Here is a 26,437-nt window from a genome sequence, read left to right on the forward strand (position 1 = left end):
GTTTGTTGTTCCTTTTGCTCCCTCTGTTTAGAGGCAAAAGGCCACAGGTGACATACCTGGGAATGAGCTGTGGTGATCTTGCAGGTAAGGCAAAGCACCGAGTACAGCTCCTGCCTACCCTATGGAGGTGGAAGAGTATGTAAACAATATAATACTGTCTTCTCCCACCTGGAGAGATGCTACAGCTCCCAGAAGGTTCCTATAGTTTCCCAGCCTTGCCTATGGGGTCTCTTTCTCTTGTTTATTGTTCAGAAACTGTTCATTCATTCCTCAATTGTCTCTCAGGAGTAATTGATCTCTATATACATGTATATTGAGTTTGCTCATGTGAGGGGGGTGAGTTTGGTGTCCTCCCATGTCACTACCATCTTGGGCTTCCTTTTTTATTTTTAACATATGCTATTTATGTAGTTTAATTTAGCTAGTAAAAGTTCCTGAAGTTTCTGATTACCAGCCATGCACTCTTTCTCTTCAGGTTTTTCCAACTTTTTCTGGATTAATCTGGACTTACCCAATGAGTAACCATTTCATCAATTTGTTACAACTATCCAAAATCAGGGGGATTTCTGTATTATAGGAACACACACAGAGAATCAACAGACCAATTATGTAGTGATGTGTAGTGTTATGTACACACAGGAGTGAAACAGATGACGATTGTACTGGGGATGATCCTGTGACATTGTGGAGTTATTTCTTTCCAGGAATTCTTTAGATGAGTGAAGAAATCTAAGAAGTTTACTGCATGAACTATGAGAGACAAGCTAGACATAAACGTTCTTTAAAAAAAATTCAGATATTATACAGGGGTGGGGAAAAGTAGGTTTATAGTTATGAGTACAAAGTTTATGTTTTTCCATACAAACAACTATAAACCTACTTGTGCCTACCCCTGTATATTTAAGCTCTTCATATAAAGCCAGTGGTCATTAAGAGAAGAGTGGTTATTGAGAGCCTCCTTGCAAGTTCAAAGCTCTTTTCAGCATACTCTCCTGACTATACCCACCCTGCCTGCCTCTCCCTGTGCAGCGACTGTCTGGAGGTCTAGCTCAGACTTGGAACATTGTAGATACTCAGTGAAATGCCTGGTGGAAAGGATGAAAACATGAATACGTAAGGTTTCAGCCTTCATATTCTGCAGAACACTGGCTCTTTAAAGTGATACTGGGTTGGCCAAAAAGTTCATTTGGTTTTTTTTCTGTATGATGGCTCTAGTAGCACTTAGTTGTCTTTAACTTCATTTGAAACAATTTTGTTAGATTGTATTGTGATAGCTGTCATATCAGTGTGCATTTAAAAATAATTTATCAAAATTGGTGAATTTTTGTGTAGCCATTTTAATATTGAAGAGGGAAGAAAATATGCAACATTTTTGGTGTATTCTTTATTATTTCAAGAACGGTAAAAATGCAACTGAAGCACAACAAAAAAAAGATTTGTGCAGTGAATGGAGAAGGTGTTTTGACTACTTGAATGTGTCAAAAGTGGTTTGAAGTTTCATGCTGGAGATTTCTCACTGGATGATGCTCCACGGTCCCGTAGACCAGTTGAAGTTGACAGCAATCAAATCAAGACATTAATTGAGAATAATGGGTGTTCTGTCACGTGGGGGATAGCCAACATACTCAAAATATCCAAATCATAAAGTTATTGGTGAAAATGAGAACTGTGTTTTTTATTTTACAGAAAAAACTAAATGGACTTTTTGGCTAACCCAATATGTAGAGATTAAATTGGATGTCAGTGAAAGAAAACTATCAGGCTGGTGTTTTAAGATTACCAGTCATGTAGATTATCATCTTTGAATGTGTATCTTTGCCCACTCGTTTGATTTCCTTAGGGTAAATTCTTAGGAACAGAATTGCTGTGATGCCTATTTCCAGAGCTTTTGATAAATATAACTGAAGTATTCTCTAGAAGGCTATCTCCACCATCCACATTTTACCTTATTTGTGTCTCCAGAGACTGTTTGGTGGCACTTTCTCAAAGCAGTTGGCTTGTAGGAATTTAGAGTATGAAGTGTTTATAAACTTCTAAGATGACTATGTGATATGAACATTTGGTACTTTCTTTTTCATGCCCTCGGTTTAATTTCCCAAAATTCTCATGATGATTTCTTGATCTCTGCGTACTTTCCCATTAGGCTATACCTTTTTTTTTTTTTAAACTGCTCTCCTTTCCTGTATATTCTTACAACTTTTCTAGTCAGGCTAATTCATTTAGTATCTACACCAGGTTCCTCATACTCACTAACCAGACAGGAATAAATTAACAGGCCACATAAAAGAAAAACAGGGCAACTTGAATGATGGTCAATTGACATTAAGCCTTAGTTTGGGCAATAAAATAAGGAGTGGTTGGGCACTGGTGAGTTTGTGGACTGCTTGAGGAGATAGTGATGATAGGGGAGAGGTAGGCATGCAGGCCTCATATCGTCAGATCCTCCCAATTTTCAAGAGAAACTGGACTCTTTTTTACATAAAATATATATTTCTAAAAGTGCATGGGCCAAGAAAAGTTATTCTTCAAACTATCTGTTTATGACCTCAGATCTATCCACTCCCACTTGGGTGCAGAGGTGGGGATGAACACTTTAAAAGCAGTTTCCTTTCATCTCCCTTCCCCATCCCCCGATAATAGTTGGCACCAAATAGACATTTGAGGAATTAATATTTGTCTCAGATACCTTTTTCCTGTAGCAGCTTCTCTGTGACCATTTCTTTCTTTTTTTCACACACGTACCCAGAGTTTCCTCTTGCTTTTCTGAAAGTATATAGGATGTGTGCATACATGTGTCCCTGCAGGGTGTCCATTGTGCTTCTAGCTTAGGTTGCTAAAGAGGTCCCTGCACCTTGTGCAGATCCCAGGTGGAGTTCCCAGTCACTCACCCAGAGCCAACAGCATCCATGGCTTTTCAGGGCAGCGAATCTCCCTGCGTCATTTGTGCAGGCAGACCTAATTACAGCCTGTAATTGCATTGCAAGGATAGGCTGAACAGAGCAAGTATCTCCTGGTCACCAGCCTCTGGCAGGGGTGTCCAGCCTTTTGGCATCTCTGAGCCACACTGGAAGAAGAGTTGTCTTCAGCCACACATTAAATACACAAACACTATTTATTATGTTCCAGTTAAAGGTGAGATCATATGGTATTTGTCCCTCACCGTCTGGCTTATTTCACTTAACATAATGCTCTCCAGGGGAGAAAAGGCACACAACTGTAATTGAATAACAATAAAAATTAAAATTAAAAATACACAAACACTAATGAAAACTAATGAGTAAAAAATAGGTTTTAAGTAAATTTACAACTTTGTGTTGGGCCACATTCATAGCCATCCTGAGCTGCATGTGGCCCGTGGGCCATGGGTTGGACATCCCTGTTAAGGAGTCAGGTATCTGCATCTTCTGCTGCTGTCGGGCAACAGCTTTGAATTCTTTCTTTTGTCTGCTAGTTGCCTGTTCTCCTTGTCTTTCTCTTCAACTAGACTGTTTTCCCTGAATATATCTACTTTGCCTGTAATCTCCATCCCTTGCACAAAGCCCAGCTCATAGTAATTACTGTAACATGTGTTGAATGAAGGTTCTATCCCTTCAGGTGAAATTTCTTGTTACCTCTGACAATAAAAAACATTGTGTTGCTAGGGCAGAAATATTCATCAAAACTAGATGAATTTCTTCTTGGAAGGTTTGGAGAGCTTTGGCTCCACATTATTTAATTTTCCTGTCTGACAGTTAGTGGTCAATGATAGTGATTATATTCTTTATCACTTTGTTTAATTGCTAAACCCACAGGATGTGTCTGAATGGATTTATTTTCAACTGCTGTGCTGATTTGCTCACTTGTTGATTGCTTCCCCTCCCACCCCACCCAGACTGTAAGCTCCAGAAGGGAAAGAACTGTGTTGATCTTGTTGCTCTGTGTGTAGGACCATGTTGCATGTTGAATGGGTGAAGCTGTGTCTCACCCCAGCTCTGCTCTGCTTCTTGTGCACTCCTTTTTATCTTTTCTCGCCCTTGGCCTTGCCCTTGCCTTTTTTAAATTTCTACACTGCATCTCCCTTGGTAACAGTGCTCTATCCACAGTGGAGCAGACTTAAATTGGCTCTGTCATTTTCCTACTTAAGCTGGAGGTTCCATATGGTAAGGCAAAGGGGTGCAGTGGGAACAGGACAGGATTGCAGGAAGAAAATCCATCTCTTTTCTAAGTCTAGTGGAGTCATCAAGGCGGGTCGCTCCTCTGAGCCTCATTCTCTTCACCTGTCAAGGGGAGATGACAATACCCCCTTCCTTCCCTCAGAAGTTGAAGATGAAGATTGGATGCTGGGTCCTAACCAAGGTATTCTAGTTTGTTGCTTCTAGGGAGTCTCACATGAATCTATAAAGACTCTTCAGTTATCCAATAGGACCTTGTATAGCTGTGTGTGGAAATCAGGAAAATTCTTGCATTTTGAAGAGTATTTTAATAGGGTACTGATTACAGATTGGAGGCACATGGTGGTGTTTTCATTCTGAGGCTGAAGGGTACAGTTCCAAAGACAAGAACTCAGGCTTCACAAGTTCCTGTGTTTCCCACGGCCTGGACTCAGTACTCAGAAACCCCTACAACAGCTGATCCAGTCTCCTGGCATGGTAATCATGTGCTTTCAGGAGACTGCCAAGGCCAGAGCACTAATTCCCAGACTGATAATGGACATGTGACTTTGCCCAGGGTGCATCTCCTTCCAATAGCTCAGAGCACTGAGACCACAGGAGGGCTCCTGTTAGTTGGGGTCAGCACAGAGCCCTGTGGCTTAGAACTTGGCCAAAGCTATTCTGTGCTTCTTGGACTAGTTCAGGCTGTTCCACTTGGGTAGGCCATCACTGCTTTCAGCTGCAGCAGCCACATGAGGAAATATAAACTGAAAATTCAAGGGAGTAAAAGTGGATAGCCAAAAGTTGAGGCATCTGTGGACTTAGAGGTATTCTAGTCCAACACTTAATTTTGTGCCAGATCATAAGAAAGAGAATAAAACCATGATAAGTCATGTTTTCTCTCTCTTTCCTTCTTCCTCCTGACATACTTACTGCCTGTTCTCACCTTCCACGCACTGGAGGCTGCTATAATAACTGATACTTGAAAGGGCATTCAGCAGAGTGGAGAGCAATGTCTAGTGCTAATCTTGACTTTGCCACTCTTTACTGGTATGATTTGGTAATTAGCATTTGGATTTGTTTTCTTATGATTTAAGGGAGAAAGTTGGATGAGATAGACATCCACCAAGACCACTTACAGCTATGAGTATTAAATTTTTAAGCTTATGAATGCCAGCATTCTAACTTGCCCATGCATTTGCACTGAGGTATAAGCTGCTGGCGAATAGGGCCCAAGAAGCTATCAATGAATGGTGGTTGGCTGGCTCATTTGGAAGGTCTTGCTGAGATCCTTCACAATAAAATCAAGTGGATGGAATTCCCCTTGCTCAGTGTCTTAAAATCATGAAGCCTGGGGCACTGCTGCTAGGCAAGCCACTAAGGTTGCTTGAAGCACTGGCAGCAAATATAGAGGGCAGGGAAAGAATGTGAGGGAGGGGGTCACAGGAGGGTTCCCGTGTGTTTTTGAGATGCCAGAGGGGGGCAATACAACAAAGGAAGTGGAAAGAGGAGTTTCCCTTGAGAACCAGCAGAAACCTTTGAAATATGTGCCTTTTATAGTTAAGCCTTTTCCGGTTTGGATAATAGCCTACAAGGTTCATAAAACTGCCTGGTGGCAGACATCCAAGATCCTCCCAGGAGCTGGCTCCTGTTGCAAACTGCCTGTCCCCAAAGAAGGGTGGCAAACAGCTGTGATGAGGCTTCAGCAGGTATTGTCCTGTTTATGGGGACAGAGGTCTGTTGTAGACTCTCTGCTAACATCTTCTCAACTCCCCAGTTTTTTATTTGTGGGAGCAAAACAAGATCTATTTTAACTGGACTGCACGATCCTCTGTACCAGCTACACAGCATGACATGCACACCCAAGATGAACAGACACCAAAAAGAATGACTTCAGACTACAGCCGGATTCCTTATCTTTGTAGCTGCTGGTCATGGATAACAGTTTCTTGTCCCTGAGAAAGCAAGGCTACTGAGAGGTACACCTGTGGAGCAGATTTCTCTTGGTTTACCTAGAGCGCATTCCTACCTCACCTTTTCCTACCACTCTCATTTCTTTTAATGAAATAGTGAGGAAGAGCAAAGACTCCTGGAATCACACTTTCTAGATTCAAATACCTGCTCTGCCCTTTAAAATCTGTGTGATCTAGAACCTTAGATTCCTTATTTGTAGAATGGAATCTGGCCCCTTTACCCCAGATATATACATATCAATGGGGATTTTAAAATGCCAAAGCCTCAGATCTAAGCGTATGCACCTTCTGTTGGAATTTGAGGCAGCGATAGGGAAAGCTTCTGGCATCTGCGCAGGAATCTTGCCAGTGCAGTTCAGAGTATACAGCCCAGGAACAGAATCATGAAGTTGACCATGACCGGGGAGACCAATTAAAGTTGAAGTTACAATCCTTGGCAGATCCATATCAGATAGAAGAGTTTAATGAACTTATTGAAAATCTCATTTGTGAAATTGGGATGTTGGAGGACAGAGTGCCTTGCCTTTTTAAATTGACATGGTATCGATAAATATGTGTAAAATGGGTCACATTTCTTCCCTAACACTTTTTTTGCTTTGAGGGACTTCCTGTTAAGAGTATAACATTGATAAAATATCAATTACAGAAAACTTATTTAAGCTCTCTCAAAAAAAAATTATAAACTGATGATATTCTCCAAATAGGAATCCAAGTAGGAAATATCATTTTAAAATTAATGTTAGGTTTAGAGAATATTTTTAGAAGTTTTGTTTTGGTTTTTAGGTTTTTACAAAATATATAAATTTGTTTCAACTATATTTTAGGTTTTGTCTTTTACATTTTAGATTTTCTATATGTCTCATATACTTAAAAAATGGAGGGTCTTTTTAAAGGCTTATCTTTTTTTTAAGTATTATATTCCAGGTCTGTTCTAAAATAGAAATAGTTGAATCAATTTACCTAACGTTTGAGTCACCAAATATCTGTTATTAAAATTAAAAAATAAAGGCTCATATTATGCTTGCTGAAGGATTTATTTATTTACTTATTTGTTTTTTTAATGGTTGATGTGTTTGGTCTTTTTAAAAATTTATAATTTGTGTTATAAACTTCTACTTCCTTTCATGTATGGGTTTAGTGTCCCCGCCCTGCCCCTTCTATTTTCAGTGTAAGTAGCAGAAACAAGCAGTACAGAACGTAGCACATAATTAAATGTTTATTTTCATGTTGTTGATTTTCATGCGGCTTTCGTTGTGTTTGGTTGGAATATGTTTGTCTGCTGCCAGCGTTGTCTGCTATCAGCAGTGCTCTCAGGCCAGTAGCTTGCTTTCTTAGTTTGCCAGCTAGCTGTGGGGCATCCCAATGACACAAGCACTCAGAAATTGGGAGATGCAACAATTCGAGCTCCTTTGGGTTCATGTTCTCCAACAACCCTTGCTTTTTATTTGCTATAGTTAAATTCAGCTTTTAAGGCCTGCATCACATTTGGGGTTAACAATCCTGTCATAATTCAATGAAAGGCATCCCAGCCTGCCCTTCCCTTTGGTACTTTACTTCTACCTATTGCTGTAGTATTGGTATATGGCTTCTCTGGAACCGACCTAACTGATCCTTGGAATTTAAACCTGTGAATGTGAAGGTTCTGGTATAGAATGAATCCCTCAAAATGAGTGACACTTGTGAAATCTCCATCTCACCTTAACAAATCCTCCATATGGCATATTCCCCGCAGCTGTCTTTTATTGTCAGTGATGGTATTTTTTGGCTCTGTTGTATCATTTGTTAAAGTTAGGATGTAGTGATTGACATGAAGGTTAAAAACTCCACCGACAATGCTGGTAAACTTGTGTAAACACAGGTCTTCTGGTCTGGGTGGAGAGCAGGGTTTGTCCTTTGGTTATTAAGCATACAAGAATGTACTTACTAAATAAATACACAAGGAAAGAAGAGATGAAAGTAGTCCAGATTTATAGTTGAGGCAGATGTGAGTCCCTGGCATGGAGGACACTGTGAACATAATGTCTCCTACACAAGGAGGGTCCGTATATACTGGGAAAGGAAGCCAACCAAGTCTTACAGCATTTGGTAACCTGATGGAGGAAAGAGTTCCCTCTTTTCCTTCCTTAAAGAGTTAAACTATATTTAAGTTTTTACATGTTCCATGCACTTAAAAAACACCAGTAAGCAATGACCCCGGCTGCTGTGTATGGCTGCGATGTTTTTGTGCTGATCCAAACATGTGTGTGTCCAAAGGAGAAAGCGCAAGCTGACATCTTGTTGGTATTCTGTTCACCAGGCCATGGGCCCTGGTGTGGAGCTCGCAGTGTTTGCTCAGAGGAGCGATCCCATTTTTTTCTCACAGAAACGGCGTCCAGGCCATGTTATAAATAGTTCACATCCTTTGCTATTCTTTCTCACAATTCTTTGAAGGTGGGAATTTATCCAGTTTCACCTTTTGGATTCTTAACATCATGCCTGGACTGGCATTGAAAACAGAGGAAGGCAAACTGATAACTGGATCTCAATAAAATACCTTTTGATATGTCTTCCAGTGTTGGGAGAGAGTGTTTTTGGTTGAATAAGAATACTGCCCTGCAGAATCTCTGATCTATTTCTTGCTTCACAATTCAGAGATAATCATATTAACATTTTGGCAAACTTTTTCTGGATGTCTTGTTACACATATAAATACACATGTGATTTTTACATCCATGACCTCATTTTCTGTTTTGTAACCTCCTTGTTTTTAGTCTGCAGTGTGTCATGGTCACTTTTCCAACTCAATATCTATAAACCTATCTCATGATTTTTTAAATTTAATTTTTTTAGTATATTTATTGATTATGCTATTACAGTTGTTCCATTTGCCCCCTTCACTCCACTCCATCCTGCACACCCCCTCCCTCCCACATTCCCCCCCTATAGTTCATGTCCATGGGTCATACATATAAGATCTTTGGCTTCTACATTTCCTATACTATTCTTACCCTCCCCTTGTCTATTTTCTACCTACCATTGATGCTACTTATTCTCTGTACCTTTCCCCCTCTCTCCCCCTCCCACTCCCCTGTTGATAACCCACCATGTGATCTCCATTTCTGTGGCTCTGTTCCTGTTCTAGTTGTTGGCTTAGTTTGCTTTTGTTTTTGTTTTAGGTGTGGTTGTTAATAACTGTGCGTTTGCTGTCATTTTCACTGTTCATATTTTTTATCTTCTTTTTCTTAGATAACTCCCTTTAACATTTCATATAATAATGGCTTGGTGATGATGAACTCCTTGAACTTGACCTTATCTGAGAAGCACTTTATCTGCCCTTCCATTCTAAATGAAAGCTTTGCTGGATACAGTAATCTTGGATATAGGTCCTTGACTTTCATGACTTGGAATACTTCTTGCCAGCCCCTTCTTGCCTGTAAGGTCTCTTTGGAGAAATCTGCTGACAGTCTTATGGGAACTCCTTTGTAGTTAACTGTCTCCTTTTCTCTTGCTGCTTCTAAGATTCTCTCCTGTTTCATCTTGGGTAATGTAATTATGATGTGCCTTGGTGTGTTCCTCCTTGGGTCCAGCTTCTTTGGGACTCTCTGAGCTTCCTGGACTTCCTGGAAGTCTGTTTCCTTTGCCAGATCGGGGAAGTTCTCCTTCATTATTTGTTCAAATAAGTTCTCAATTTTTGGTTCTTCCTCTTCTCCTTCTGGTACTCCTATAATTCGGATGTTGGAATGTTTCAAGATGTCCTGGAGGTTTCTAAGCCTCTCCTCATTTTTCTGAATTCTTGTTTCTTCCTTCTTTTCTGGTTGGATGTTTCTTTCTTCCTTCTGGTCCACAGCGTTGATTTCAATACCAGTTTCCTTCGCATCACTATTGGTTCCCTGTACATTTTCCTTTGTTTCTCTTAGCATAGCCTTCATTTTTTCATCTAATTTGCGACCAAATTCAACCAATTCTGTGAGCTTCCTGATTACCAGTGTTTTCAACTGTGCATCTGATAGGTTGGCTATCTCTTTGTTGCTTAGTTGTATTTTTTCTGGAGCTTTGAAGTGTTCTTTCATTTGGGCCATTTTTTTTGTCTTGGTGCACCTGTTACATAAAGGGATGGAGCCTTAGGTGTCCATAAGGGTGGGGTAACACTCGTAGCTGCGGTGTGACGCTGTACATGGAGGAGGGGCCAAGAGGGAGCAATGGCGCTTGCTCCACTCTCTGCCGGACTTCAGTCATTTCCTCTGCTACCCACAATCAAATTGGGCCCCTCTGGTACTGATTCTATAGTGGGTGGGCTTGTGCACTCTCTAGGCCCCTGTGGGTCTCTCCAAGGAACTCTCCTGTGAGGCTGGGAGTTTCTCCCTCTGCCACCTCAACCCCGACGGGTGTTTTCAATCAGAGATTTGGGGCTTTATTTCCCTGATCTGGAGCCCTGGGTTGTGCAGTCTGTTTTTGCTCCCCTGTCATTCTTCCTGGTTCATCTATGCGCAAATGTGGGGCCGCAGGATCTGCCAGCCACCACCTAGTCGGGTATGCTAGCTGCAGCCTGGCCTGCCCGGCTCCACAGTCTGCCACCTCCCTAGGTCCGCCAGCCGCTGCCTTGCCGCGAGTCCTCTCCACCCCAGCTGCCCATCTCTGCCCCTCCTACTGGTCTGGATGAATGTTTCTTCTTTATCTCCTTGGTTTGTCAGACTTCCATACAGTTTGATTTTCTGTCAGTTCTGGTTGTTTTTTGTTTTTAAATTATTGTTGTCCTTCTTTTGGTTGTGGGAGGAGGCACAGTGTGTCTACCTACACCTCCATCTTGGCAGGAAGCCCTATGTCATGATTTTTAAAGGCTATGTAATATTCTATTGACTGGATAGGCCATACTGTATTTAACCAATGAAGTCTGGATATTGATGGGTATTCAGGTTGTTTATAATGTTTTGCTCTTAAACATGAATCTGAGGTAAGCACTCGTTTTTAACATAGTCATGCATGCTCACACTATCTTCTCCAGGAGCAGAGTTGCCAGTTCTAAGGCTTCCAACTCAAATATTAAACTCTCTGAGAGAAATTATAACTTCCTCATAATCCTTAGACCCGTAGGAGTGAGTTAAGAATAGCATAGTGTGCCATTCATAAAAACACATGCCTAATGATTCTAATTTGCAATATTAAAGCAAACTTTGGGAGATGCACTTAGCGGCTATCTTGATTGTGCTTAGGATTGAATGTGGAAGTACTTTGTAATTCATGCAGTGGTATTCAAACCTCAGTGACTTATTATTAGGGCTTTACAGATTATTTGCCATATTCTCTCAAAAATATTTATGGAGTCTATTTATTTACTTTATAAATAATTCATTAAATGTGGAGGATGGACCTCCAATAACAATGGTTCTGAACTTATTTGTGGAGCAGAATAGACCAAACAGATCTTCAAGTAAACAAACACAGGCCCTGCCCCAATCTCCCCCAAATTTCTGTGAGCAGGCCATGGGTTCTCCCCAGTTGATGTCAATGTAAGTCTTTATTTGGAATTCCTCCTTAAAGGTATTTTTTTGTCTCCAAGTATTTTTTTAGCAGACTAGAGAATATTTTTAGCCTTTATTCATATACTTATAATTTTTATTTTCCTGTTCAAAAGTTTCTGACTACTTTCAGAATACTTTTAGAGGATTTTTTTGTTTTTTTGGTATTGATTTAGTCCCAATCTTTGTAAATCTTGTGAAGTCTTAAATATAGATTGTTGATCTGCCAGCCCTCTGGTTTCACACCATGGCAAGCCCATTCCATAGTCCTTGTTGTTTCTTCCACCAAGAATGCTGAATTTGTAGTGACTGCACTTTTTAACATTTTATGTATGTTATTACCAGATTAAAGTTATGTGCCTATTATAGTGGCAAATCAGACTACCTTTTTAGATTTTTCTAATGAGAATTTTTAGTTATGAGTAGTAATTGAACTACATGGAAAAATTGGCTGGTGGACTTAAATTTTTGTCTAATTTATTTAATTTTTTGTCATGCTTACTTTCTGTGGAGCAACTAAAGTTTTCATCTGGAGAACTATTTTATTAAAAAATAATATTGCCTAACTAGGAATTTTGCATATTCAGAATCAGTAACCCTTACTTGAGGGAATTTTTGTAAGGAAGCTAAACTGACTTCAGATTATCTCATTGACCTTAATATGTGAAACAAACAAACAGAAAAAAGACTTTCATTGAACAACAAATTGCAAGTTTTCTGTTTACCTTGTGAAGTTTTTGGATTTGGGAGCAAAATTAAAATTTATGTTTCTCTGCCAAGACCTCAGGCATGGGTAAGAAACAAATACAGTTAAGCTTGCATCATATTTCTCCTTTAGAATATTACATTGGACAGTAGGGGGATCATTGTGAGCAAGATGGGAGCTGTACTGGAGCATCCAAATCATTCAAGCCAGGGATGATGAGGATCCCAACCAAGGCAGAGGATGTGAGACTGAAGAGGAACTGGTGGGGTCCAGAAATATTAAATTGAATCCACAGAACTTGATGATTGGTTAGTTTTTTTGAGGTTGGGGTGTTGAGGGAAAACATTGAGTCTAGGTTAACTCAGTGAAAAGGCTCAGTAGTCAGCTAAATAAGTGGATTTAAAGCCAGTAAGGCAGTGGGATCTGGGTGCATAATTAGTGTCATCAGATTAAAAGATGCATTTGTAGAATTTCAGAAACAAAGTGGCAATGCAGAGAAGTCCTGTATTAGAACATAACCTTATTTCTCTCATTTCTAAGTTATTTGAAGTCACCTCACTGGAGTTCCCATGCACTACAGAAGACCAACTGATTCTCCCCAAAAGTCGTCTAGGGTGACATATTTGCTATTAACCTTGGAGAATTCTGAAACTTGGTATCAGCTTGTTTTGAGAGCATCTGCTTCACGGTTGAGTAACATCAGTCTAGGAGGGTAATGTCTAAAACCAGGGATTCTGTTTACAAACTGACACTAGGAATATGATTGTCATACAGTCCAGATTACTTTTGTTGGTGCAGCCGGTGCCAAAGTCTGATCAGAAGACAGCATGTTAACCATGGGATCCAAACAGGGAGGTTAATGAGGCAGGATGAATCAGTTCTCTAATGACAGTAAGCTAAGCAGATGGCACCGCTATCTCATCAGAGGAGGCTCTGGCCTCTCAGGAGAGAAAATTTAAGCTTGTTGGCTATGCCCACTTAGAGCTATCTTGCATGATAATGAGTGCCCAGGCAAAGGGCCTCTGCAGTTTTAATTGGCTGGAGTCCTTTCCACTCCTCTGACCACAGAGGACAAGTATCAGTTCAACTCGTGGAAATAAAAAATGTTAGTGTTGGGTTAGAGAAACATCTTTATTTGTACCCACTTACTATGTCTGATTCATCTGCCTAATTTCTGAGGTTGTAGGAGTTAACAACCCTTTCTCTGAAGGATACTTTTAATTCCTGGTCACTTGTGGGGAGTGGAGGGCCACCTCGCTGCAGTAGCCGTGTACTAACAAAGTGAACGCACATTAGACAGCTCAGAGTGAAAAGCAGATAGATGAATACGCTTGAGGAAGATTAAAACTAACTGCAATTAGTTCTCACAACTACCACTTAAGGCTGATTTGACTTGCAAATCATATTGTAGGTTGGTTTCTTGGATGGGAAAGCTTTGTAATTATAGCCTGTAGAAGCTGTGGACGAGTAAAAGAAAGAACTTTCATGGGGTTGTAGGGGAGGAAAAATAATCTTCCCTCTACTCTTCTAAGTTCTTAGCTGAGACCCCTGTAATATAAAACAAATGAATAAAGAAAAACAAACAGAAGTTAATTAACAGGTATACCTCATGTATACATGGGAAATAACCCATGAGGTAGCTTAGATTTTAGGATTGAATACCATCATAATAGGAAAAGGGGAAAGGAAATACAGATCTCTTAGGGGAAGGTAAATGATTTATAGGAAAGATGAAGGGCCCTTAGAGGAATATATGGGAGGTAGAATAATTTGGGACAAAGTTTCTCTGGGGTGTGGTGTTGACTTCTGGTCTTCTCTCCTGTGACAAGAGTCACTCTTCTCTGGTTGATGAAACTCCCAGGGAGGGATCTATAACAACCAGATTCCTTTTGGAGACTCTTCTTCAGGTAGGTAAGTGGAGTTCAGAGAAAGCTTCCCCCTGCATTTGCTATCTTTTGGATGCCTTCAGCCCAAAGTGATCAATGAACTAAAGTGGCATATTTTGGGGTTGCTTGACCTGCTGCCCTTCAGGGTAATATGGGTTGGAGTAACTGTGGTCATTGGTTCACCATTGCTGCTAAATTCATCTTGTTTGCCTCCAGTGGGATCTCAGTTTTGGGCTGGAAGTTGATTTACCAACAGAAGGATGTAAGACCTGAGAAAGCTGGTTAGTTGGATATAAAGAAAAAATCCTTTACATTTTCTTCCTATATTCTCTCCTGAGAATACATTCCCTTCTATTCCACAATTCCTCTTAAGCTATCAGCTTTCAAATTAGGTGTCAGGATGGCTGCGGGAGAACCAGTTAGAGTCATTAAAGACACAGATCCCAAGACTCTGCTTTGGTGGGTGTGAAGGAGGGGCACATGAGTCTGCATTTTTGAAAAGCTCTCTGTGATGCATTCAGATGTGAAATCAGGTTTGGGAGACATTCATAGACTATTGCCACAAAGCTACAATGGCAGCCCTTTTACTTTCTGAGTCTTTCCTTTCTAAGCCACTGTATATTCCCATTTCCAGGGTGGCATTAAAAACATGCGTACATGTGTGATTTTGCCTAGGCCTGTTAGTATCACCAACAAAAGAACATCTAAACCTACAGTAAAGTTTTATAAGAGTTTGTTAAGAGTTTATGTGACCCAAACAGAGGACATTCCCTGAAGCAAGGTCTCAATGGATTGAAAAAATGTTCTGGAGAATGGCACCTTGGCAGTTCTTTATATAGATTTAGAATTGAAGGAGAAAACACAAGGAAGGTTACATGAAATGCATTGGTGGTGGATTAAGGAATAGAGAGAAAGCAAAGCGGGGAAATTTGGGGGATTGGATAAAAAACAAAATGAATAGATACATACTGTATTTTGCCATGTATAATGCACTCCCATGTGTAATACACACCCATGTTTTTGGCCTAGACTTTCAAGAAAAAAATCTTTCATTTTAATTTTTAAATTCAATTATTTATTACTTATATTTAGAAACAAAACTGATTATCATATTTAAGGATATTATTTTCAGTATGGATATCATTATTGCTTTCTAGAATTACATTCTTAATGCATAAGCATAAGTAAAAGAATTAAGAACACTTATATAGAAACAGAATTACATTTTTGATCTCAAAAATTTGGGCCAAAATGTACACATTATACATGGTGAAAGTACTTCTTTGCATTGGTACATTATACATAAATGTACACATTATACATGGTGAAAGTACTTCTTTGCATTGGTACATTATACATAAATGTACACATTATACATGGTGAAAGTACTTCTTTGCATTGGTACATTATACATAAATGTACACATTATACATGGTGAAAGTACTTCTTTACAGTACTTCTTTGCATTGGTGGGTATGGGATAGTTACCATTTAACATTTACAGTAAATGGGGGTGGTAGGAGGGCAGGCGGTAACAATGAGGAGTTTGTTGCATGTGCTCCTGTGAGAGGGTCTGAAAAGATTACTCTGGCAGTTCAAAGGTGTGCCAGCCTCGATGCAGAAGGACGGGCCTTGCTTAAGGTATAAAGATGAACCTTTTACTAAGGAAGCTATAGTTCTGGGGTCTGACTACCCAGCATGACCTGCCCAGTTAGGAATTTATGACAGTTCATCCTGTGAGGTTACCCTAGGCCTCTGAGCTTGTCAGGCCTGCCATGTAGCTCCTTTGTCATTCACAGTGTTGTTGTCCTGAACAAAGATTTTGACAATTTCCTGTACAAATGACTTGGATAATATCCTACTAGAGAATTTCTCCTAAGAGTAATACCTATAAACTTCTTATCCTTGTAACACTTAGTACAGAGCCTTTCACATGTTAGACCACTTATCCATGTTTTAAGGATTTCATGTTCACGAGTGAGAAAAGTGAGGCCTTTGGTAAATTAAAAGTAGAATTTCTCTTTTACAAATACTTTCTGGTGTGGATGGCTATATTTACTCACTTCATGCAAGTTCAGGGGGCCTTTTATGTTTCATATTATAGTAGGAGAGTTAATACAAATTTTCTTTTTAGCCATTTATTAAAATTTAGGCACCAGAAAGAAGTGATTTGCTTGCATTGTTCCATTTAATTCTTTCAATGGTTCCATGAGGGAGGTAAAGATATCTCTGTGTAGCAGATAGTAAGCTGAGGATCTAGAATGTTAAGAGGTTTACCCAGTCACGTATAGATCTTACATTGTAGGGCTGAACTTTGAACCCAAGTTCAACAAAGTAACTGGTTTTCTTTTTTCTTTTTTTGTTCTTGTTACAGAATATCTGTGTGTGTGTCTGTGTCTGTGTGTATGTGTATCTCCAACAAAAGGTCATTTTCATTTCTTACTAGTTTTTCAAAACAAGAATAAAATTTCCTAAGAGTTTAGTGAAACATGCCCATCACCTTTTTCCTGACATATTTTACATAATAAAACAATAGCTTTCTACTTTTTAACCACAATTTTAGAAAAGTATGAATCCAAGATGGAAAATGAAAAGCCATGCCACAGTTGGGAAGGTACTGGTCAGAGAACGCCTGATGAGTGGGAATATGACTTTCTTTTCTGCATTGCTTATAGAGTGTTTGCAGTCACTCTGCTGTCACTGGCTTTCTTTTTCACATGTCGCCAAGTGGTGATGTGTGAGAGGCCTTGGAACTAGAAAAGAACTAGCTGTCTTCTGTAAAAAAGGAAAATGCCCCTGCCAGTTATAACACCCACCTAGGAAAATTGTAGGTGAAACTGTTTGATAACTTCTAGGGAATCACAGGGAATCAGTTAGTGACCAGTACATTGAAAAACAGGTCCCCTACACTGTTGTTATTTGTTCTCGGCCCATATGAAGGGCCTGGCAGCAATGATAAAATGTCATGATCAGAACAGGAATAGATCTGAGTACAGATTTATAATATGTAGCAGAGATATAGGTAGATAATACAAAGTGACATTTTTATTCTTTATTCTTAGGGCCACTAAGAATATCTATTTTATTACAGAATTGAAACTGTGAAAAAAAATTTTAATATATCTCTTTTCTACCATGAGATTATAGATGTAGTCTGGGTACAGGCGGACAGGTGTGTTGGTAGCGTTTGTGAGTCTTGCACCGGGAAGCATGTTCCCATGGTCTCCATCGTAAATCATCTGGATCCAAGTGAAACCTGGGATGTAGTCAGCAGTCAGCTCCTGGACAACAGGGACCGTGTCTTCATGATTTCTTATATCTCTAATACTGAACATAGAGGTAGCACCTAGTAGGGCCAGTTGGCTCAGTTTTACAGCAGGCTGATCAATTCTGTGAGCTGCTGTTACTATGTACAGATAGCTGTGTTAGTGATCCTTATGTAGGATCTCCGGGTACTCTGTATAATCTGCATGACCAACCCATAAGCCCTCTCTGTACTATTAGTTTTGATTTATTAATTGCTTGAACCAATATTGGTTATTGATTAAGGTGTAGACTATGATTAGGATGACAGAAAACATGTACTCAAGGTACTGTTGAGCATTTTGGAAGATACAGTTAAAATTTAGATTGACCTTGAATATAATAGATACAAATAAGTACAATTAAAACCACTAGGGAAGTACAACTTCTGGAAAGCTAAATAATACATGGGGCCTGTGTATGTGTAAGTTATTTTTGGGGGGGAAGAAGTAAGGGGGCTCATTGTGAATCAGCAAAATACTGCTTTGTTTCTTAATTATTGGGCACACACTTCCAGTTAACCACAAGAGCATAACATATGGGCACTGTCGGGTAACATTTCCAGAATGCTTAGCATTAGTCAGACACTTGTATAATTCTGTGTCCATTTTGGCTAAAGGAAAATGTGGAGAATTTTTCAAGGGTCCAGATTATGGCAACTAGATGCAGAGGAGCATTGGAAAACAGGACCTATTGAAAGGAGCTAAGAAATCTACTGGGATTAAATACTTAGCCTGAGCCAAAGAAGCTGAAGAGTGATTATATTAATGGCCTTCTACTTGCAAGGATAGTAGTATGTAGAAGATGATATAATTATTTCCACTATGAATAGAATTATGGAAATAGGTTTATATTAGAGTTAATGGAGATTTTGAAGGAGTATAAAGAACTTCTTGACTTTAAGGATTGGTGGACAATGGGAAGACTTCTCAACTGGACATATGAAACCATGCTCCTTACAGGACAGGAACGGGGTTGGGGGTACCGCATGCCAGTTAGACCTAGATGCAGTTGGATGCAGTTGGGGGACAGACTGACAAACTTCCCTGATCCTGTTTCATGCTGCTCATCTCACGTTGAGTTTAACATTTCCAGCGAGTAAATCAGTATTTTCTTTTTGTCTGTATTTTTTCACAGTTATTTCAAATGCTAATACCTTGCTTTTAATGATTCTATAATGCATTTCAAGCAAGAGAGAGGTTAAACCACAAGTTGAAATCTACTTCACCTGCAAATGAACTTGCTGCCTGTTCTTCCAATATGTGGGCCCTTACAATATTCTCAACTCCAACTTGCCTTTTCTTTGTCTTCTTTAGAAAACTCACTGCGAGTTCTCCTCTCGTGTTCTACAATGAGTGCCAAGTCTGCCATCAGCAAGGAAATTTTTGCACCTCTTGATGAAAGGATGCTGGGAGCTGTCCAGGTCAAGAGGAGAACAAAGAAAAAGATTCCTTTCTTGGCAACTGGGGGTCAAGGCGAATACTTAACTTACATCTGCCTGTCAGGTAATGAAAGCCAGATATTGATATTATTAAAACAACTTCTCTTTTAAAACAGTTCATTGTAACATATCCAGAAGGGTTCTATACCCAGGTTTTGTACATGTCTGCTCTTCCACTCTGCTTTTATTTTTCTGTTGACTTCCCTGGTCCTCACTTAATTCATGGCACCTCTACATTTGAGGTTACCTTATCTGGGAAAGGTGAGGAAGTTCAATTTTAATGTATTTTCGGATTCATTAAGAGCTTCTATAAAGGGTTTGGCAGACACAGTTGCTTGTCCATACTTCCTTCACTAGGACATTGACAGAATGTGGGTGTCCTCCAGGATTTTTGTTTTAGAACAATTGCTGGTATTTTAATAAACTGGCAGCCTGAGTTTCATTGAATTTCTTTTTCTAAATAGTTACCAATAATCAGTAATAGTTTGTCTTAAGATAAATATTGACACATTATGGAATGTGAGGAAGTAGTCTGAGCTCATAGATCACTGCTTTGCCTGACAGCTGTTCCTTCTCAGGAAGAGGCATCTGTGTCTATTCAGCTTAGTATTTGTTGGATTGGTTTTCTTTTTTCTCTTTCTGTTTGTGATAGTAGAAGATCTGTAGAATTTACTGTGGATTCATACCAAGTGTTTTGAGATTAAAGTTGGACAAGTTTTCCATGGAATTGTGGGTGATGCTAATTTGAACACCTGGGGGCATTTGTAGTATTTCTGATATTTCTTGGTAACTGAGCAATGAAAGATTAAGCTTGCTTTAATTCATCTTTTAAAAAAAAAATTCCTTCAATTGTGGCTTGGAAATAAAACTTTATTTTTGGACCCATTTTTTAGGTTTTAAGGAAAAATTTAAGCCTGTGATCATTAAAGTTTATCAAAATTTATTTCAAGGTAGGAATAGATTTTTTTTCTGGAAAAAAACATGTAAAGATAATAATAAGGCTGTATCTTAGTATAAAATAAAATGAGACCATAGCCCTTTGGTAAGCAAGCCTTTTCGATGATTAAAAGAAAACTTTCATTTCAATGCATTTGAGAGAACTGACCTTGAAATATTGGTCTCTCTTTCTTAATCCCAGATAAAGATTAGGTTAATAAAATCTGGTTATTGTTGGAGGACATTTGCATGCCTTTAGTGTGCTAGACAGTGCCTACCATGCAATAGCGCGCTACTTATACCTAATGACTAAGTGAAAGGAGAAAGTAGCCTTTCCTAATACCTTCCTAGTATCTTGTTAATGAGATTTGAGTCTTAAAAATATTTTCATATTCTTAAATTTAGATTCTAGAGTTTTTGCTTGCACCAATAACAATAGAAACATATTACAGTAAATTTTGTGTTGGGGCTGAGTTGAACATGGACACACGATGATTCTAATTTTATTTAGCTCTGTGCTCTCAATATTTCATTGAGATTTCTTAAGAAGGTAGTTGAAGAAAAGATGGGCAGTCTAGAATCCTGGGGAGATTTTCCTAGCACATGCCTGTAACTGCAGAGAGGGAGATTTCGTGTGCAGTAGAGGCACCTGCTGTTGCTGGCCTGTTTGGGGTCATGTAGTCTGCAAGAGTGATGTGGGGGCTCTGACCGCCTCGTCTCAGTAAACGGCATAAAAATCTCCTCTGCTGTAGGACATAAAGACTGGATGACTGTATTTCACTTACAAATTACGGATACCTTCAGGTTTAAAGTCTGAAACTATTATAATTGCTTTTTTGTTGCATTCTAGTGGAGGAAAATCTTTTGTTCTGAAAGGCTTCATCCTCCTTGTGGATTTGAATTTTGAGAGGAAAGGTTTTGATAAATATATTTTTATCAAATATATTTTTATATATATTTATCAAAATATATATTTTGATAAATATATCTGACATGTAAGCAGATGAGTTCATAGAAATTAGGTCAGGAGAATGCAAGGCAACTTTGACACCCAAAAGTTTTGGCACTTTCATTTTTCTTATAACTGAGAAAAAAGCAGCTACCTTTGTTTTCTATCTTATGTAACTCTTAGAGGAATAGCAGTCACATCTCTGATAAGGGAATGTTTTTATTAACAAGTAATTCATTAACTACTCAAATGTTTTTTAAGTACTTTTTATGTACTCACCACCCTAGGAGGTGGGGGCTCAGTTACGAGAAAACCTCATGAAGCTTACCTTGTTTCATGGGGAAGGAGCAATGAACATTAATAAGTTACTCATTAAAATAAACATAATCATAATTGTAAAAAGGTTAACAAGGAAAAACCTAGTGAGATGAAGGCATGTGTAAGGAGAATTTGGCCGGGCTGGGAGAACCCAGAGCTGCTTCACTGGCTCTGAAAAGATAAGGATGTTGGTACAGAGAGCATTCCAGGTAGAGGGAATGGCAGCCTCATTAAAAGACTCAGCTGGATTTTTGAGTTTCTCCTTTTCTCCTATTCAGTCTAAGGATGACCTCTTTGTAGCTGAACTCATGTAGGAGGCTGTGAAGTGAAAGCAGAGTCCTTCAATGACAGTCTCCTTCCTGCTGTTAGTGTGAATCACCTAGGCTTTCCAGGGAGGCCAAGCCTTTCAAATCTTGTGGTTTGGTTGATGAAAACCAGCTATCCATTCTGAACAGGCAAAATCTGCCCAAATTAGGGCAATGTCTACAAATAATATATAACCCCTTATAAAACAGCATAAATAATTTCCTTTAAAGAAGAGAAGAATATCATAGTTTTAACTGCTTGCCAACGTATGCATGTAAGACATTGATATGCAATGTCTTTTATTTCTTGTGTGAATCCCTCCCCTCTTCCAGTGTCTGGCAGAATTTATAATCTGAAAGTTAGAAGCCTGTGAACATAAGACATTATTTTCAGAGTGGGTTGTATAACCTCTCTAGGAATGCAAAAAGGTTCTGGAGTATGGGAAATAAGAAGATCTTTCTTGAGTTATTTATTTGTAATTGTGTAAGGAGAGAAGTAAACCTCTAGTTCATTCATAGAATTGACTATTTCTCATGGGATTTCCCAAATGGCTTCTGGAATGGTGTGAAATGCTTATATACTAACGTGCTTCTGTTGATGAGCATTCTTAAAGCACTGGTTTCTATTTTTTCTCCTTGGCAATGGCTAAGATTAAAAAGACCGACAATACCAAATGTTGACAAGCATGTGGAACAATTTAACCTCTGATATTTTGCTTGCGGGGGATGTAAGTTCTTTGGTAAACAATTTAGCATTTTTATTTTATTTTATTTTCAATTTGGCATTTTTAAATGAAGTCAAACATATACTTATATGACTCAGCAACTGTATTTCTGAGCATTTCTCCTAGGCATTTACCCAGGAGAAATAAAAGCATATGTCCACATAAAGACATGTACATAGAGATTTATAAGTCTTATTTATAGTAACAAAAAATCATAACTCAAATTATACATGTGAATGTATAAGCAAATTCTTTTATATTTATGTAGTGCAATACTACCCTAAGAAATGAACTACCAGTACATGGAGCAACACAGATGAATCTCAAAAGCCTTATGTTGGTGAAAAAAGAAACAAACCAGACAGAAAAGACTACATGCTGTGTGATTCTATTTATATGAAATTCTAGAATGGACAAAACTTAAGCTATATTGACAGAAAGCCCATGTTGTTTGCCATGGACTGGGGTTGGGGATTGACTGCAAAGGGGCGTGAGGGAATTTTTGCAAAAGAGTAAGTATTCTATATGTCGATTGTAGTGATAGTTACTTAAGTGTACTGTACATTTTCACAACTCCTCAAACTGCACACTTAAAATGGGTGTATTTTTATATGTAAGTATATCTTAATAAATTGACTTTTTAAAAATGTCTTACAGAAACACTAGTGAGTTCCTTCTTTATAGGTATTAGAAGTTACCCGGCTTGGCCTTTTTGAACACTCAGACAGAAGCAGCTGTGTGTCTTACAAACCTGTGCACGCATCTACATGATTTGTGTGCCGATGGGTTCTATGTTCCTCATAGCGCCTGGCTCATTGCCAAGCACAGACACATAAATGCTATATAGGAGATGCTATTTAAATTTAGGCCTTATTGCATACCTGATTGTGGCGTAGACTTCATGTGTAACAGAACTGTCCACTCATTCAAAATGTAAAGCAAGCCCCGCTCACAACAGTTTCTACAGTTAGTTGCCCCTTCCATGATATTTAAGTCTATAAAACTAAATGGGAAACAGGCTAAAAAGTTAAAATCAGTTTATTATTATAGGCTAATTACCTACTGAACATTTCTTATTTTCATGTTTAAAATCTATTTCCTGATCCAGCTTTAATTCAGTTTGTGTAGTACGTAATGCTAGCCTTCATGTCCATAAATGGATAAGTTTTTCATTGGCTGCTACTTTCTCTCCTATAGAAGGAGCTTGAAGAAACTTTATTTCTTGTGATTAATACATTCTTTTACATATTTTGTTGAAACAGAAAATCTTAATCTTTTCAAAATGATTTTGAATTTGTAGAGAACAAATTTTTCTTATTTGAAAAAAGGTTTAGAATGTTCTCTGATGCAATAATGTATGTAAATGGATCCCCGTTGAAGGTAATGATGTGGACTAGGAGCCTAGAACCTGGCAATACTCTCTTTTATCCCAGTGGTTGACAGTCCTGGGTGCTCCTTAGAATAACCTCTAGAACTTTTCAAAATATAGATGGCCTGGTTCCACGTACATCCTTCTAATGCAGCACTGTGCAATGGGGAATTTTGAAAGTTTTATGCTGAATCTAAGGTTGAGAAGTTTCATTATCTTGGGGGAGTTATGCTCTGGGTTTGTCGTATTGGTGTAGTTGACAGAACAACATATTTTTGGTACTTTATTCTATCAAAAAAATACTTTTTAGTCTCTTTCTTATTGATTGACTGTGGTCAGACTTCCAAATTTTTCTGGGCTTCAATTTATTCAGTTGATAAGTTCAAATGTTCCACTGGACTCCATGTTTCTAGGATTCTGAACTCCCTTGGAAGTTTTATACCAATATTCATTCTTATTCCATACATATCATGTAGGGAGAAATTTAGGTTATTAATAATCCAAATGGGTGCTTAAAACATTTATGAGGGTTTGATAACATTCTTTATAGGTTGTTATTTGAATTAAGGTAACCAAAGTTAGTCATCAGCTATCTGGCATAAGGAAGAAATTCTTTTTATCTACTTTCTAATTCAGACTGGATCTCATCTCAAGGTTTATAAATATTAGAAGAGAGAGATGTGAAGAATACAAGACAGATGAAATTTGTCCTTGATATAAATGGTTTATAGAGGATGATGACTTGACTTTCCAAGAGTTTTTTTCCAAGAAAAATGAAGAAATCTGCATTGAACTGAGAAGTACATAATAGTAAAACAGTGAAAGAGGCAATACAAAACAACTACAGTAATGATATATGTTAACTATTTTTGTTGTATTATAGAAGTAGTAAATCTTGCTGAAAATATGAATCAGAAAATTATGTAGAAGAAAATAAAAATAATTCTTCTTGTGTATGTTACATTGTTTGTTTTAATTCCAATAATCCTCACAACATTAGGTATGTTCTTTTTACTGATGAAGGGACCAGTATTCATCACAGAGGCTGTGACACCCCAGAGTCACCATTTTGGAAGTGACAGCCTTGGAAACCCACCCAGCCCCTGTGACCTAACAGCCATGCGCCTCACACTGCCGTGGCCCCTCTCTCTCTGACGTCTGTCAGGAAGGTGGTGTGCTGTAGAGAGGGCCATGTTTTAAGGAGCAGGTTTTTTCCTAACTTTCCAAGATTGGTAAAGACATTGAACCGTCTTGACCTCCGCTGTGTCTTGCTATCTCTCTCATGAAATTATTGATTTATTTAGACTGCATTGGGATACAGTATAAGTCAGGACAAGCCTTTTATCTCTCAATATGGAGACTAGATATGTAAATCCAGCCATAAAACATTAAGTTGCTCTAGAAGACAATGCAATAAAAAACAAAGTTATTTTCAGTGCCCTGATTATATGATCTTTTCTACCTTCTTTTTTATTTTGTAAAAAATAGAACATCCTCTGTTATACTCAGTATTGAGAATTTGGCTTTTCTGTGACATGTGCACAGACTCATTTGATTTGAACAAATGGTTTACATTTGTAGCAACAACAGTCATTGGTTACGAGAAGGAAAAGTAGAGAGAGGGTTTTCTTTTGCGATGTTTTCTGGCTCAGTAGATTTTACCACCGGGTGTCAGTTATAAAAGCCCTTTGAGGTAGCACTGCCATGCTCCCATCACATGCTTTAGTGCTCAATATGGTTAGGGTGGGACCAGCCTACCTTTGAATGAGTAATAATAGCAGTAATGGTATTTATTGAGTTTCTATGTTGGGCACGGTTCTATGCCCTTTACATACATCAACTCAATTCTTATAGCAGTGTTATGAGTTAGATAACAGCACTGTCTTCATTTTGCAGATGAGGATACTGAACATAGAAAAGTAAATTAGCCTGCCCAAGATCATCAACTTGTGTATTACAGAATAGGAAACCCAGGTAGTTTGATTCTAGGTCTATTTCCTTAGCCTCTGTGCTCTTGTCTCTCTCCCCTCTTTCCTTCTCCCCCTCTCCCTCCTCCCTTCCCCAACCTCCCTTCATGTAAGAGAAGGCTTCCCAAACCAAATGTTTTTTCTTACCTTCCCTCACACAGCTTTAATGATAATCTTGTCTTGCTATTTCTGCTTTCCTACCCGTTTAGGACTTGGTTGCTTTTGGCTGGGAGATGACAGTCTTCTACACCAATAACTGGGCTGCTGAGAAAGCCACATGTTACAATGATAGTGTCAGTGATGTACTTGAGTCTTAGAGAAAATTAATTCCTCAGGGAAACTCTGGGGGGGCTCCTGAGACGGACACTGCTATGTATGGACTTCTTTTGTTCAGTTGTGTAACAGAAAGAAAGTAGATGCCTTACAGGTTTTTAGAGTTTCCTTGGTGGTTCTAGATCTCTTCCTGTTAAAATTGGAAGTAATAATACTTGTCTTTTCTAAAGCCTTGTAAATAAGAGAATCCAAAAATGGATAACTAAGTGCTTAACAGGTATTATTTCATCTTCACAACAGCCCTGTGATGTGGCTTCTGTTATTTCTGCTTTACAGATGAAGTAGCCAAGGCTTAGAGTGGGTCAGTACACGGCCCAGGGTCAGGCAGGTAGATGGCGAAAGAGCTGAGACTCACGTCTAGGTTCATCTCATATCCAAGTCTGTATACTTCTTAATTTCTTTTCCAGTACAGGGCTGGGTCCCCAAAACAGACCTCTCCCCTTCCTTAACAACAATGACAACATTCCTTGAGCAAAGCATTCTAATCTCTAAGGATTTAGAGGATGTGCCGTGGACTGCTTCAGCTTTTCTGGTGGTTTAGCACATCAACAGAGTTTTATTTTTCTACTCATGTGTGTGTTCCAATTCGAAAACCAGATGG

At 38.8% G+C, this 26,437-nt stretch overlaps 1 protein-coding gene across 7 annotated transcripts in view; it reads left to right on the forward strand.

Moving 5' to 3' along the window:
- Positions 1-26,437, forward strand: part of STXBP6 (syntaxin binding protein 6) — a 288,123-nt gene that overhangs the window by 65,503 nt on the left and 196,183 nt on the right. For all 7 annotated transcript variants that reach the window (XM_053928008.2, XM_053928007.2, XM_053928009.1 and 4 more), the window contains one exon: positions 18,810-18,998. In XM_053928008.2, coding sequence (XP_053783983.1) covers positions 18,810-18,998 — 189 coding nt within the window. The remainder of the gene's footprint in view (positions 1-18,809; positions 18,999-26,437) is intronic.

This window comes from Desmodus rotundus, chromosome 7, assembly GCF_022682495.2.
Source record: "Desmodus rotundus isolate HL8 chromosome 7, HLdesRot8A.1, whole genome shotgun sequence".
NCBI lineage: Eukaryota > Metazoa > Chordata > Mammalia > Chiroptera > Phyllostomidae > Desmodus > Desmodus rotundus.